Source organism: Lissotriton vulgaris, chromosome 1_1 (genome assembly GCF_964263255.1).
Source record: "Lissotriton vulgaris chromosome 1_1, aLisVul1.2, whole genome shotgun sequence".
Lineage (NCBI taxonomy): Eukaryota > Metazoa > Chordata > Amphibia > Caudata > Salamandridae > Lissotriton > Lissotriton vulgaris.
This window is the reverse complement of record NC_141685.1, coordinates 1,845,261,591-1,845,275,912: the sequence shown is the minus strand read 5'-3', so window position 1 is coordinate 1,845,275,912 and position 14,322 is coordinate 1,845,261,591. Positions and strand designations below refer to the sequence as shown.

Sequence of the window (14,322 nt, the reverse complement as noted above, 5' to 3'; positions counted from 1 at the left end):
GGATGGGTGGATGGTCCTTCCGCTTACTGGCTGCTAAGTAATGTAATCCGCTCCCGGTGGGTCTCCGGATGGAGGTCCAGGAGAGCTGATTCAGGAAAAACTTAAAAACGTACCTCTTCCCCCGAGATATGTAGGGTGGCGGTGGAGGGTAGCAGAATCTCAGCAACATTACCGCAGCGCGGGGACACACTGTTTTTATTGTAACCATTGCGCTTTATAAATGTGCCTATTATTATTATTTGTATACACTCCACTCGCAGTTCAATGCAATAGGTCCCGCATTAGTGAAAGCTAGAGCTATTTGCGTTGCAAATGATAATGTTTAGGATTTTTTTTTTGCAGGGCACAGATTATTTAACCCATCTAAAGAGATAGGAAGGAAAGAGGATGGAGACTAAACAGTGGAAAGTAGAGGTGGTATGAGAAGTGCATACACTGCTGCCATTGCAGTCACACTGTACTAATCCTGGATATATCCTATCACAAAAACTAGGTAAACAAAGTAATTTGGCTCACCGCCATTATCCCACACAAACATATGCACAGACTGTGCCTCAAATTAAAGATGCACCAAATAGTGTGATGGCCTCAAGGATCCGTCAGTGAACACAAAATCCTTTGAAGCAGGCTAAAAATGGGAAGCAAATGAGCATGAAGTTTAGGAATGACAGTGGTATGTTTCAAGAAATGTGTCGGAGCTCACCAACAATTCTGAGGGCATCTCTGGTGAGTGGTGTGTGCGTTAAGTTCAGTGAATATCTGGGTCTGGTGCTTCGTATGTATTGGTAATTATGGTGTCTGGCACATGTGGTAAACATGCTAATGGTGAGGGATTTTTTAAGGGTGAGGAACATGGTGTGTTGCATTGAGGGGGGCGCCGTGGCTTCTTATCCAGCAAGCATGCCACCCTTACCCTTTAAGAAACCCTGACAGACGATGAAAAGATGAACTGCCATTGAAACAGTAAATGGAATGTTAAAGTTGTTCCCTCTGCCGATGGGCTTTTGGAGTATGCTGCAAATGGCCTATTTTTTAAATGCTGCTACACATGATTCAGAAGTTTTAAAAAAGCGGAGTGTGACAAAAGGCTCCCGTCAATAGCTGGAGCCCATGCGGCCACCATTGTTGGTGATTAGGAGGCATGCCATGCTGCCTACAGAAAAAGATAGAATGATGAGAAAATAGAGTTGTTTGAGCCACGAGGCAGTCATCGTTTAAGATTAAATGCGGCGTGCCGTGCTATTTCAAAAGTAGGCTATTGAAAAAATAGAGTTTAGCGAACTGCTCAGAAGAAAAGCAATGTTAGTTATAAACAAGAGAACCCAAAAGGTAGGAAGGACCCTTGGTATCGACTAGTTATGAACAACAATTGGTCCTTCAAACGATCATAAAGGAAAAAACAATGAATATAGACTTTAATCAGTACTATATTAAATTTAGGATGTCCAGCCGGACATGTGATTTAATAATATTCGAAAAGAGATCGTCAGAGATAATTCAAAAGGTAAATGAGTGGCACACAGTCCTGTATCCTCAAGAGCAAACATAAAGGACAATCACAAATAAACAAACATTTTTCAGGCAAAACAAAAATCTTTTCGCCAATACAGATAAAGGGGCAAGCTTCTAGAAGTAAACAGTAATGCACTTGTTTTAACAAATTAGTTTAACGTGCATGCTGCTTAAAAGGGTCGACGACGTTTCGATCCATAACTAGATACATAGATCATCATCAGGATAGCAAGCCTGAAATTGCACTGCCTGATTGCCTGATAGGCAAGAGCAGGAATTTAAACAATCCAAGGGTTGGCGAATATTATTAAATCACACCTCCGGCTGGACATCCTAAATTTAATATAGTACTGATTAGAGTCTATATTCATTGTTTTTTCTTTTATGATCGCTTGAAGGACCAACTGTTGTTCATAACCAGAAGAAAAGCAAAGCATGGCCACCTATGTTGGTGATTAGAAGGCGTGCCGTGCAGCTTGAAAAATGAATAATAAAAAAATAGAAGTGCCATTGTGTAAGATTAAGATTATTAAAAAAAAAGATTTTGGAGAACTGCACACATGAAAATAAAGGCGCCAACGCCATTGTTAAAGATGGTGAGTCGTGTGCAATGTTACTGTGCAGTTAAACCGTAGGGTGGGTTGCGCGAGAGCATGTCCTGCCTGCAACAGCAGCTAGGAGAAAATCATTACTGAACTAGTGCTCAGAAAGTGTAACTGTAACATACGGTGTAACAACACATGTAACGGGGGCAGTCCTCATGGGAGGTTACATCAAGAGAAAAAGAGGCACTAAGGAGGGGCTACTAAGCTTATTACCCAATCAAAAGCCACAACTTACATAGGACAGTAACAGAAGCCAACTGAAAAGATGGGCAAAAAATGGAAGAGGCTTAAAATCCAAACTTAAATAAATAATGTCTCGAATAGACAGCGCAAGCGCTTCCTAGGTGAGACCTAAAAAAAGATGGCTGCCAGGAGCAATACTGTGATCCAGCAAAAGGATTCCAAATAATTTTTCACTTCAATCCAAAGAAGCACTTTTTTGTCTGAGAGAAAACCGATTAAGAACTCGTTCATCACTCAACCCAGTACAGAGGCTCACTCCACATTCCTAGTTGGAAGTTAACAGCCCCACTCCTAGTGGTCAATTGCTGGATTCAAGAAGGCAGGGATGTTTTCAACAACTGGGCACTTATCAGAGATTAGAGATCAGTATGTTATGCTGTCATTGCCATGTCATGCCTTATTGTACCAGGTAAATAACTCAATAAAAAGAACATGGAGAAAAAAATATTGGGGATTAGAGATCAGAGAGTAGGAAAGGAACAGCAGGCATAACAAAGGACATCCTTCACTTTTCTGTCTTGGAATTTGTATTGCCAAATGGAGCTTGCAGGATTGATCCTATTCATTTCCAGGGCCATCATTTGCTGGCTCCAACCCCAGCAGAAGGGAAAGCCAGTTTTGACCCTGGCAGAGAGGAGGGCAAAACATATTAAGTATGGTAGTGGATAGGGGGGAATCAGAGCCCCTCCAACGTCAATAGGTGATTATTGATGGATGGATGGAGTCCATGGAGGAATATGAGTCAATACAACACACTGCATTGCAAATTGGGCATAATAACACATTGCCAATGCTTTGTAATACCACAGAGCTTAACAACACAATTACATTGGCACAGACTGATATTTTGGAGGATTGGGGGGGGGAGGGGTAGAGGCCTAGAAACATTATAAATATATATTTCTTTTTTCCGCTGAAAAAACCAAAGGTTACAGGGACGTTATAGTTGGAGTCAGATTTTACTTGTACAAAACCAGTGAAATTCAGCAGTTATAGTTAGTGGAGCTAACTATAATTTGCGCCCCCGCAATGCACTGCTGATGACCTCACATATTACATCACTCATGACATGATCAGTGGCATCAATGATGACATCCCAAATGACATCACTCATGACATTATCCAGTGACTAAGTGTTTTTAAAAAGTTTATGAGTGTTAAATATATATATACCAAGGTGTATTGGTGAATCAGTGGGCGTATGAGTGCCTGTATAAGTGACTGATTAGGTGTCTCAGTGAATGTATGCGTGAGTGACTAGGTTGTGTAAATGTCTGTATCAGTCTGTCAGTTGGTGTCTAAGTGGCTGTATGGGTTGGTGAATGGGTACGTGTGTGACTGTATGGGTGAATGATTGGTTGTCTGATTACCTGTATGAGTGTCTGTGAGGTGTGTGTAATTGCCTACATGGGTGAGTGAGTGGGGGGTTGTGTGTGCGTGTATATTGCTGAGTGGATGTGTCAGTGGTATATGGGTGAGTAACTGGGTATGTGAAAGTCAGTAAAGGTGAGTGATGGTGTATATGAGTGACTGTGAGAGTGGCTGTATGGGTGAGTGTGTGCTTATGTCAGTGACTGTATAGGACACTGACAGAGTAGCCGTTTCTCCCAGTTGTCCCCCTCAGTAAACCACTTAACAGCGTGCTGCAATTGAGCTGCATAATAATATAGTTCCATTCTGGGTGCCTCGAGCCCACCCCATCATACGTGCGGTTTAGCGTAGTAAGCACAACTCTACTACGCCGTCCGGCCCAGTAAAAGTCTATTAATAAGGAGTCCAGGTCCCTTAATATCCGGCGGGGTATGAGGCACAGCGTATTTTGTAGCACGTAGAGGCAACGAGGCACAACACTACTACATTAACTTAAATGACTCTTTAAATGCCAAAACCAATAACCATTCTGGTTGATATATCAAAAAACGTATTTAGTCATTAAAATAGTTCATTTGGAAACATTCTTTCATTAAAAACACTGTACAACATACAAATATTTATCCACAGTATACTGTAAAAAATGCATGTATCATGATTCCCAAATATGCGAATCATTTAGTTTGAAAAAATAAAAGAATAAAAAGCCATAACAGATGTTTAAAAGAAAAATTCATCAATGCTGACTTTCCGTTAAAAACTTTGAACTCATCAGCCATACAGATCACAAATAGTTTGACATACCATATACAACTAAAGTGCTAGTTTATGGTCTAAGGATTCTAAGTGCACCTTGATACCATGTACAACCAAAACATGTACATGGTGGAATTACCCATTTTTTTCTTTGGGGAGCATATTACTTGCAGAAGAGGATTAGATAGACCACCGTCTCGATCTCATAAATGAAGAGGGGCATTTGTCAGAGCTTTCAGTGCTTGATGCCTCCATTTTTTGCAAAAGCTCCTAGTATTCAGAGTACCATATCTAAATTAGAGGTACATTTGCCTAGCCAAGGGTGGTAAAGCATAATCCATAAATGGTTCAGACACAGGTGTATTTTTAAAATCAAGGAAGTTATGCACAATATCTCCACTTTTACAGTTCTGTAACCGTTCTTCCTTCACAAGGGTCAAATACTTTTCTTTGAAATATGACCTGGTAATTATACTCATCTCTTCGGGATGTAGCCAAAATCTTTCCATTACCATTCTATTTAACATACATTTAATACAACTAAATCAAAGTATCTTTACACTGTCTGTACAACAGTTTAGTTCTTTTAGGCCACCTCTGTAAGGGGCCAACTCATCTGTTGACCAAAGGCGACACCTCTATAAAACTAGTTGACTATGAATCTTCTGTGCGATACGATTGTTTAACCAAGTCTAAATATAATGGAAAAAAGTGGAGTGTTATAGGGAGTTGCTAAGAGATATCTAAAAACTATTTTCTCAGTTAAGTATAACATGTCAAAATGTCAGTAGTCACAATTTCAGTAGCCCCATATTTCTGATCCTTATAAAGCAGCCCCCCAAGCCTTGATATTAAAAAATGCCAGGGCTAATGAGATTGCCCTCGACACAGAGACCTTATTCAATTAATAATACTCAAACTATATTTATGCACAGTTATTTGAATTTTCCGTAGCTGCGAACTACAAGTCAAATTATGTGACAGCTTTATTCCCAGGTAGTAGAAGTTCAGGACTCATTCTATGTCTTCAGTACCTATTCTTGTGTCTGTTTTAGGGGTCTCTTTGCTACAGGGACTATAAATCATGTATTTAGCCTGGTTAGTATTGAATTCCATCCCTCTCTCTTTGAAAAATGACTCAAAAGCATTTCAAAGCTGAGTCAGTCACCCATAGAGCTACTCACACACCTAGTAACTCACCCATACAGTCAATCACACAGCCAGTTACCCATACATTTACACACACACCCACCTACTCATACAGATACTAGTACGTACTGTAGGAGGCTGGCTTAGTATATGGCGCACACTAATTTAACCCCTTCGATGCTCATGACGAGCTCAGCTCGTCATGAGGCACAGTGGAGCTGTGCTTATGACGAGCTGAGCTCGTCATGAACAATGGGTTTCAAAGCCTCTCAGCACAGAGGGGGAATTGCTGCAGCAGCGATGGTGTTCAGTGGAGCACCGTGCCCTAATCCAGACAACCCTTAGGGTGATTTTAGTGGTCTTAGACAACCATAGAAAGCTCTCTAAGTGGTAGCTGTAGAGAGAAGCTTCAGGCTTAGTCCAGGAGTGTTAGGCAGCTTGTTTTACCAGATCTAATCATATAGTGTAGGTTAAACGAAGAAAAACCACCCATTTTAGTTATAAAAATATGTCAAGTTATTATACAAGCAAAGTATTTTACATTTAATTCCAACACTTATTTTCATATTTAATTTAAATTAGCTCAACTTTCGTAATCACAATCTTGCATAACCAACAGGTGTCTCGTAATTTATGCATATTTTTTTAACCAAGCTTATGGTGCTTTGGTTGCTTCAATAAAACAAAGAAACAAGTGTGTTTGTTGTTGGTTAATTTTTAGTACAAATACTAAACCGAATTAGTCTTCAAAATAAGTTTGTATTCTTCTATTTAAGCTGCGCTTTTAACTCACCCTCGTTAAATAAAAGATACTAAAATGCCCAAATTGATTCACGTTATTGCACCAAACAAATACGGCTAGCAGTTCAAAAGATTAGGATCTCAAATACAAATGTTTTTTAAACATTAAAATTGATATCATACCTGTCTAATTTTTTCTGTAAGACATCCAAAAATTCATTACAATACACAATGTTATCGGGCAACCCAACATTGAAAGCATGGTCTTTGTTCATGTGGTTGTAAAGAAGCAATCTGTGAAAAAACATAAAATCACATGCTTTAATAACACGACAAATATGCTTAAAAAAAAAAAAACATTTCTAATGTGGTAGCTAAAAACACTATTAAGAATAAGAAAACAAGCATTGGAAAAGCCAACTCGTCTGGTACTGGCAGATGACCTTTTGGCAGACCCTGTGCCACACACTGTATGCTGTGGTGGGCGGAAAGAAATGTGAATGACACTACAGCAGGCCAACAGATTAAGTTTTGTTCTGCACCACTACAATAAAGGAGACTATTCGTCATACAGAACATTCGCCAGGTGTTCTACTCAACTATCCAAGTCCACCATAGCTACAACTGCAGTCTCTGTAATCACAATCTTGCATAACCAACAGGTGTCTCGTAATTTATGCATATTTTTTTAACCAAGCTTATGGTGCTTTGGTTGCTTCAATAAAACAAAGAAACAAGTGTGTTTGTTGTTGGTTAATTTTTAGTACAAATACTAAACCGAATTAGTCTTCAAAATAAGTTTGTATTCTTCTATTTAAGCTGCGCTTTTAACTCACCCTCGTTAAATAAAAGATACTAAAATGCCCAAAGTTTTGTTCTGCACCACTACAATAAAGGAGACTATTCGTCATACAGAACATTCGCCAGGTGTTCTACTCAACTATCCAAGTCCACCATAGCTACAACTGCAGTCTCGTAATCACAATCTTGCATAACCAACAGGTGTCTCGTAATTTATGCATATTTTTTTAACCAAGAGTTAAAGAGTCTGACCATTGATCGCATTATAATATCCAGTTGCTGGACTTTCAATGATACTGACTGCAAGCCTTTCTCTATGTGACGCAGCTGCACATCTAGTGATTCCAAACGTTTCCTCTATCAAGGACACTTCTTTCTCAATGCTGCTCGTGGTGTTCTGCACGCCCATTAATACCATTACTTTCAAGGCATTGATATGTAAAGGAAGACTCTCTCGTCCCCAGCAAATCCTCCCTAACCTCTGCCCTCTTCCTCATATTCCTGAAATTCAGAATTTGGCAAAAATATCCTTCTTTTCGCTTTGTCCATGAAGTTCTGCATCTTCTCTTTCAGCACCATTGCAAAAGCCATAAAACTTGGTCAGTGACAGATGGCCAATGGTCCTATCTTCTTATTCAGGTAGTAAAAAGTAGGCCTGGGCGGTATATTCCGTTACGCTCGTGGAATTCGGGTAATTTCGAGTTCCGCGGAAAACGCAAAATTGCCCAAAATTCTGCATTCTGTGACTTTGCGAATTCTTTTGCTTGTTCGCGTTCTCAAAATGCGTGTTCGCAACATATTTCCCCCCGAGCACGCAAACAGTGATTGCGAACAGGAAAAAAGCATTGCGAACATGCAATTCCGTGTGTTCGCGAAATTTCTGAATGTTCGCAGAGATTTTTTACCGTTTCGCTGAGATTTGCGTAACGCAATTACACAAATTCTGCCCACCCCTAGTAAAAAGCAAGCTGCACTGCAATGATCTTTTCAGTGGTAGGTTGCCGGCATTCATTAAACAGGTGCCTCTACAGTTGGGGAGTCACCACTCTATGCTTGTTCCATCATTGGTCCTCTTTCTGGCTCACCACTACGAACATGACCTCCGGATATTCTGTGTGCTGAAATATAAATCCCATTGGATATAATGGGATTTATATTTCGGCGGACGGGATATCCATCACTGTTGTGATGGAGTAACCTGTCCGCCAAGATCTAAATCAGGCCTAAGTTGTCCTGAAACTCCTGAACTGCATAAGTATTACCACTTCCTTTGTTCATTGACACAAAGAAAATCAGATTCATACCTGTATCTGTGTCTGAAAGCTGCTGCCATGAACCTAATTAACTATTTTGATCGTAGACACTTTCACACTCAGAACCCGAAGGCTTTTTTTCCTCCAACGTAGGCACTCTATATAGGCAGTTTTATAACAGTCTTAGAAGAAAGAGGCAGTTTGTGCTTAAAATACAACTGCAATAAATGATTACTATACTTTCTGTAATATGGCATGCTCCTTAAAGCAAGTACAATGTTCCCCCGAAATCCTTGAAAATTGCAAAGACCCTACTCCAGAAAAGGGCTACCTTATGAATAGAAACCCCATTTATATAGCGCTGTACAGATACTTCAGGTACAAAATGTCCCGGAGCTAGTACAACAACCATAAGTAACAGACCGGTAGATGAATCCCGGACCCCAGGGGACTGAGGAGTGGGATTCTCAGTCCTGAGTCAAGCCCACCTCCACCCAGTTATATTACGAGGTCCAAATCCTTCAGTCTCTGAGCAGAATCCATCAGCTCTCAATGCAACAGTGTGCCCACAAGAGCAAGTCTTCTCATTTGCCTCCATGTCAATTCTGTCACACCACACCTCTAATGCCCATATCTGGACATATTAAATGCCATCTATATGTGGCTACTCTACTGTGACAGCATGACTATGAGTGAGCGGGTGAAGATATTGGTAATAAGCCAAAACAAAACATCAGAGAACTTCGACGGTAAAACAGCTGGGTGGACAAGCAGAATACAAAGAGATAAGCTTTCAATTCAGAAGAGCAGTACCAAAGTTTGGAAGCAAGTCAAGAAAAATCCTGAACACCATGTGCATCAATCAAAAAAACAGAAAACCGGAAAATACTCTAATATGCTTGCAGGGGGGTCACCAAATTCCGTTCCACTGGCTGTATCTTCCTTTACTCAAGGTGAAAAACTGGAACATGCAGAAGCCGTCTTGAATACCGGTCACCAACTGCAAATCCATCTGCATGATTTCATGTATATGCAATACTGGCATCAAGCATCCTATTCATTTAGGGAAGTTTGCAAGATAATGCATGAAACACGTTTTTTTTTAAGAAGAGGTTTTGATCAAAGAGGGATATTTGGTTCTTATTATATGTTAAGGTTAAGTCCAGGTATCAACATAAACATACTCTGTTATTTAGCCACAAAGAACAAGTTCTTTATCCGCATATGGTTAGTTCTCTTTGTGTACTTTTTTTGAATGCATACTATTACTTATAGTTCTGGGGAAAAGATAAATGGCAGTATACCGTTCCAGTGCAGAGCAACTACTTTCATATTGGCTGCTTATCTATCTATATTTATAATTACACTGGGAAGTGACATGCAGGAATCATTATACAGACTGATAACGGGCATTCAATGTGCTGCGTAAAACATGCAATTCATTTTTTAAAGGTTTATTCGCAGTGTGTGTACTACAGGAAACAATCTAATCATATAATAATATCAAATACCTCAAACTCTATCAGATTAGAATTTAAAAAAATTGCACCGGACAGGTGCTTCTGTACAGGCGCTGCATTTACTAATGATGAGTAATGATTCATTCAAGTTGCATGACCAGCGGATGCACAATCATTAAGTAACCGACAAATCAGAGTAATTTAATTGAGCAAAGATAGAATAGTCCTTACAACACTTTCATATAGACGAGAAATAATGATTTTTCCCTGGGAAGTCCCATCAACTCCCTACAAAAGCCAGAGCCAGTTCGAGAACCAGCTTCTGGCCAAATAAAAGCATAAATAACCTTGTTTCCTTTTATCATCTATCCATCAATCTATATACACCTTTATCAACCTTGTTTCAGGGAAGCGTTCTTGCTTACCAACAAATGTACCATTCATTATGTACAATTTCAGAACTACCAACATTTACAAAGCAGGTGTTTTCTGCCCTTGTAACCTTTATCTCCAAACTGAGACTCACATTAGGAGACATTCGACTCTTTTCACATATATATTAAGTGCAGAGTGGCACCGTGCAAACTGAGAGGAGTCACACTTTCTTCAGGTGATTATGAAGGAAACTAGAGACACCTTCACAGAATCCAGTACTGAAACCTTTTTTTAAATTTCTTTTTTATTAAGCAGATACATAGGATATTCATAATCGTCATTTCATCATTACATTAGATCCTTATTTTGTCCAACAAAGTGATGTGCAAAGAAGAAAATAATCCGGTATATTTCCAATAAAGTGCAACAGTGCTAGATTTAGCAGAAAATCGTTACTATTCAAAGTGTAATTTGTTGAGTTTCCATCTCGCTCTCTTATGAAACCTTCTCATTTAAAAGTACCCCTTCCCTACGTGGGTATTTTTTTTTTACATATACATAGGGCAATCCATAATAAGCTATATTATTCATACAAATACATTCATACCGCCATGGTGTGTAACAAATACATTGGTATACTTTCTATAAAATACAACTGCTTAATTTAGTAGGAGGCAATTCCAATTCAGAATGCATCTCGTCAAGTTTCAACCTCGATTCCTTCAAGAAAACATTTTTTTTAAAGTAAACCTTGCATATGCTAAAATATACTTCACCAAAGTGCCATTGTGCCTGGAATATGGACGTTTTAAAATGTCTGTATTGAGGTAATTGAAATTTTTATGGTCAAATATGTCCCCTAACGTGTACCCCAACGTCTCCATGTACGTGCTTAAAGTACATGTAATTTCCCTCCATGACCGAATATGAAGACGCAAATGCATTTGCGTCCAACGTTAACATGTCCTCTTTCAGATCCACCATGAATGGATCGATAATTCAGTTTCTAAACATGCCATGCCAATGTCTTTACATGGTACACTTTTACATTTTCCTGGCTCTGCCGAGCTAGGCCCTGATTTCTGACTTCCAGTCACTTCTGCCTTCTGCCTCTGAAGTCTGCAGCATGGAAATGTATCCCTGACCTCTGCCTTACTTCCTGCCAAGCGAAGTGGTGCCTGGCTCGGCCTGGACTACCTGCCAAGTTCATGTTTTGCCTACAGTTATCTGCTCAGCCTCCTCGAAAACACATTCCAGTCTAGTGAAATAGTTAAACATATTCCCGGCTGCAGAGCAAAGGGCCCGGCCTTCCTGTCCTCCTTGCAAGTGATTTACTGGCTCCGTTACCATGGTAGGCCCATGGCCCCGCGCATTACACGTAGGCACATATGCACGCACTAGCATTCAGTGTAGAATAGCCTCTGCCCGAGAGGCCTTTTACTTCAGACACTACATCCTCCAAACATAAGATACTAGATATGCAATGGGTACAGGTTGCCCTGACACTCCAGACACCAGTCTCCTCCACTAGTGCTAAAGTCAAAGCCCCCAGTTACACGTCATGCTAGTTGCGCACGCATCCAGGTTAAGGGTTTCTGCTGATTCTGCAACTTTTCTCTATGCATCCACCCACATGTGACGTATCTTGTCACGTTTCTCTGACATGTACAGTGCACGCCCATGTGTACGCCTCTTTTTCACGCCTCCTCTTACGCGCATGTGTTCTTATCTCACTCTTTTCACCTGTTACGCCTACTGTATTGGATTCAATTGTAAAGTCTTACTATATATAATGTGTAATGTTAATAAAACGTTGACTGTCCCTTCCTGAACTTTAGAGGTGACGGAACATGATGCTCCATCCTTAAGGATAATGCCATTAAAGCCCGTATGACTCAGATACCACGGACTCTGCCTCTCATTTGAATGAGCTGTCTTGTAATGATAATTATACGGAAAAATGTATAGGTAAATTTATTTACCACATAATTTGGCGCCCGAACAGGTACCCCCCCCTTCCCCACTCGCAGGTGAAGTCACGTGGCTTTCGACCCCTTCTACAACCCCGACGGAAACCGTGCACGTTTGCGGAGTTTCCCGCTATCTTCCCTCGGGTCCACGAGGGAGACGGAGACTGCGGTCCGGCGTCCAGACGAGGCGGTGAGGAATGCGGAGGATCCCGACCAGAGCCCTAGTCGAGAGAGCAAGGTCCGAGGTGTCCGGAGGCCCACCTGTTCCGAAGCGCATGCGTGGTAGCGTGGTGCGTGCCAGTCCGATGTCGTAGCAGTCCAGTCCAGTCCAGTTTCCGAGGCCTTCAGTTTCTTGCTTCCCGGTGAGTACCGTTGTTGGGAACGCATCTAGACGGGTTCATTAATTGGTGCTCGGTAAAGACAGTTTTGGGTACACAATTCTGGTCCTGACGTGTTCACTTAGGTGGATACGGTCCGACGTGTCTCTTTATGAGACCGGTCTGTACTGTTCAGCAGTGCATCTAGTCATTCAGTTTTATCTCGAGAGTTTTCTGTGTTCCAGGTTATTTCAGCCCGACATGTTTTAATGTGTTTTGATGTTGTGGTATGAATGATTGTTTACTGTTTATTACTGTGTTTATTGTGTTCGCGTCCGAATCACTCCAGCCATGCCGTTGTTTTCAAAATTACGTCAGATAAGTACTAGGAAAGGGATACTTGAAGAAGCAGTTCTTGTCCCGCCTAGGGACACTCTAGGATATTTTATGTACCACAAACATGGCTTAGATGCCGTGTTGTATTTAGACTTATGGGTGGACTACACCAAACATCTGGAAGAGAAGTTTAGATGGCCTGTCTCAGGGACATGGGATGCCGAATGCATCATGAGAGTAGAAGAAGCGTTATGGAAAAAGAAAGCCAGACAGTCTCAGAAAGATGCCATAGAATTGTGGCGCAAAGAATCGCATAGAAGAAGGGGGGCGCTAGAGGGCGCACGAGCTGAATGGCCGCACTCTAGTGTGGCTCCGGCTGCCTGGCATTCTTATCCTTCCTTTTATCCTTTAAAACTGCGCCCACCTGCCCGAAAACGGTCTGGGGGATTGAGATATATCTACTGCACACTCTGTCTGAGTTTGGAGATCCTACGACCTTCGGGGACGGAGCTAGATCGAGATCAGTCTGGAGCGGGAGAGACCGAGAGCTACGACCTCGCTGTAGGCGGCGCGGTGCCGCACGCAACGCCCAGGACTGACACGTGGCGTGTAGGCCGCACTACGCCTCGCGCACCTCCGCCTAGCGGGCCTGGCCCATCAAACTAGCAGTGGGACCCTGCCTCGGCAGCTTGCTTTCTGCACCGAAGACATTCTGTTGTTCAACTGCATGGAGCCGGCCTATATTGGACACTAGACGTCGGAACCGATCCACCGCCGTGGTTGCCCACGCGTGCCCTTCCTCATAGAGCGGCTTGACACAGAGGTGCGCTTGTTGCTTGCCTGGCATGGGGAAACCAGATGCCCGGCAGCCCAAGCTGCAATTTGAACCAGCGGCGCAAAAAAAGGGGACGAAGCAGACGGGGGACAGTGCGCCGCCGAGGAGCCCGGCGGCAGAGGTGACCCCCCTGGTCCCGGAGATAGCAACAATGCTTCAGGAGATGCGGCAAGGTTTTGCCACGGTGGTGGACAAGGTGGACTGGCTCTCCGCCCGGATGGACGGCATCGTCCAACGAATAGATGTGCACGACGAACGGCTAACGGAGGCCGAACGCCGCATATCCGAAACGGAGGATGCCACAACATCGCAAGCCACGCGACTATCCCGCATGGACAACATTTTGCGGGTGATCGCCGCCAAGAACGAAGAATTGGAAGCGAGGGGCAGGCGGAACAACGTCCGGATTACGGGAATTCCGGAATCCACAAACACGGGACGTATGGAGTTGTATGTAGAACGTTTGCTCATGGCCACGGTGGGAGAGGAGGCTCTCTCCAAGCAGTTTATAGTGGAGCGGGCCCATCGTTCCCTTGGACCTCAACCTCAACCAGGCACTCCACCGAGGCCCATCATAGCACGCCTGCTGAACTACCGT

General features: G+C 42.2%; 1 protein-coding gene across 1 annotated transcript in view; it reads right to left on the bottom strand.

The window, feature by feature from the left end:
* Positions 1 to 14,322, bottom strand: part of ZNF277 (zinc finger protein 277) — a 602,005-nt gene that overhangs the window by 247,969 nt on the left and 339,714 nt on the right. The window contains exon 6 of the mRNA XM_086919306.1: positions 6,561 to 6,671. Within this exon, the coding sequence (XP_086775432.1) occupies positions 6,561 to 6,671 (111 nt within the window). The remainder of the gene's footprint in view (positions 1 to 6,560; positions 6,672 to 14,322) is intronic.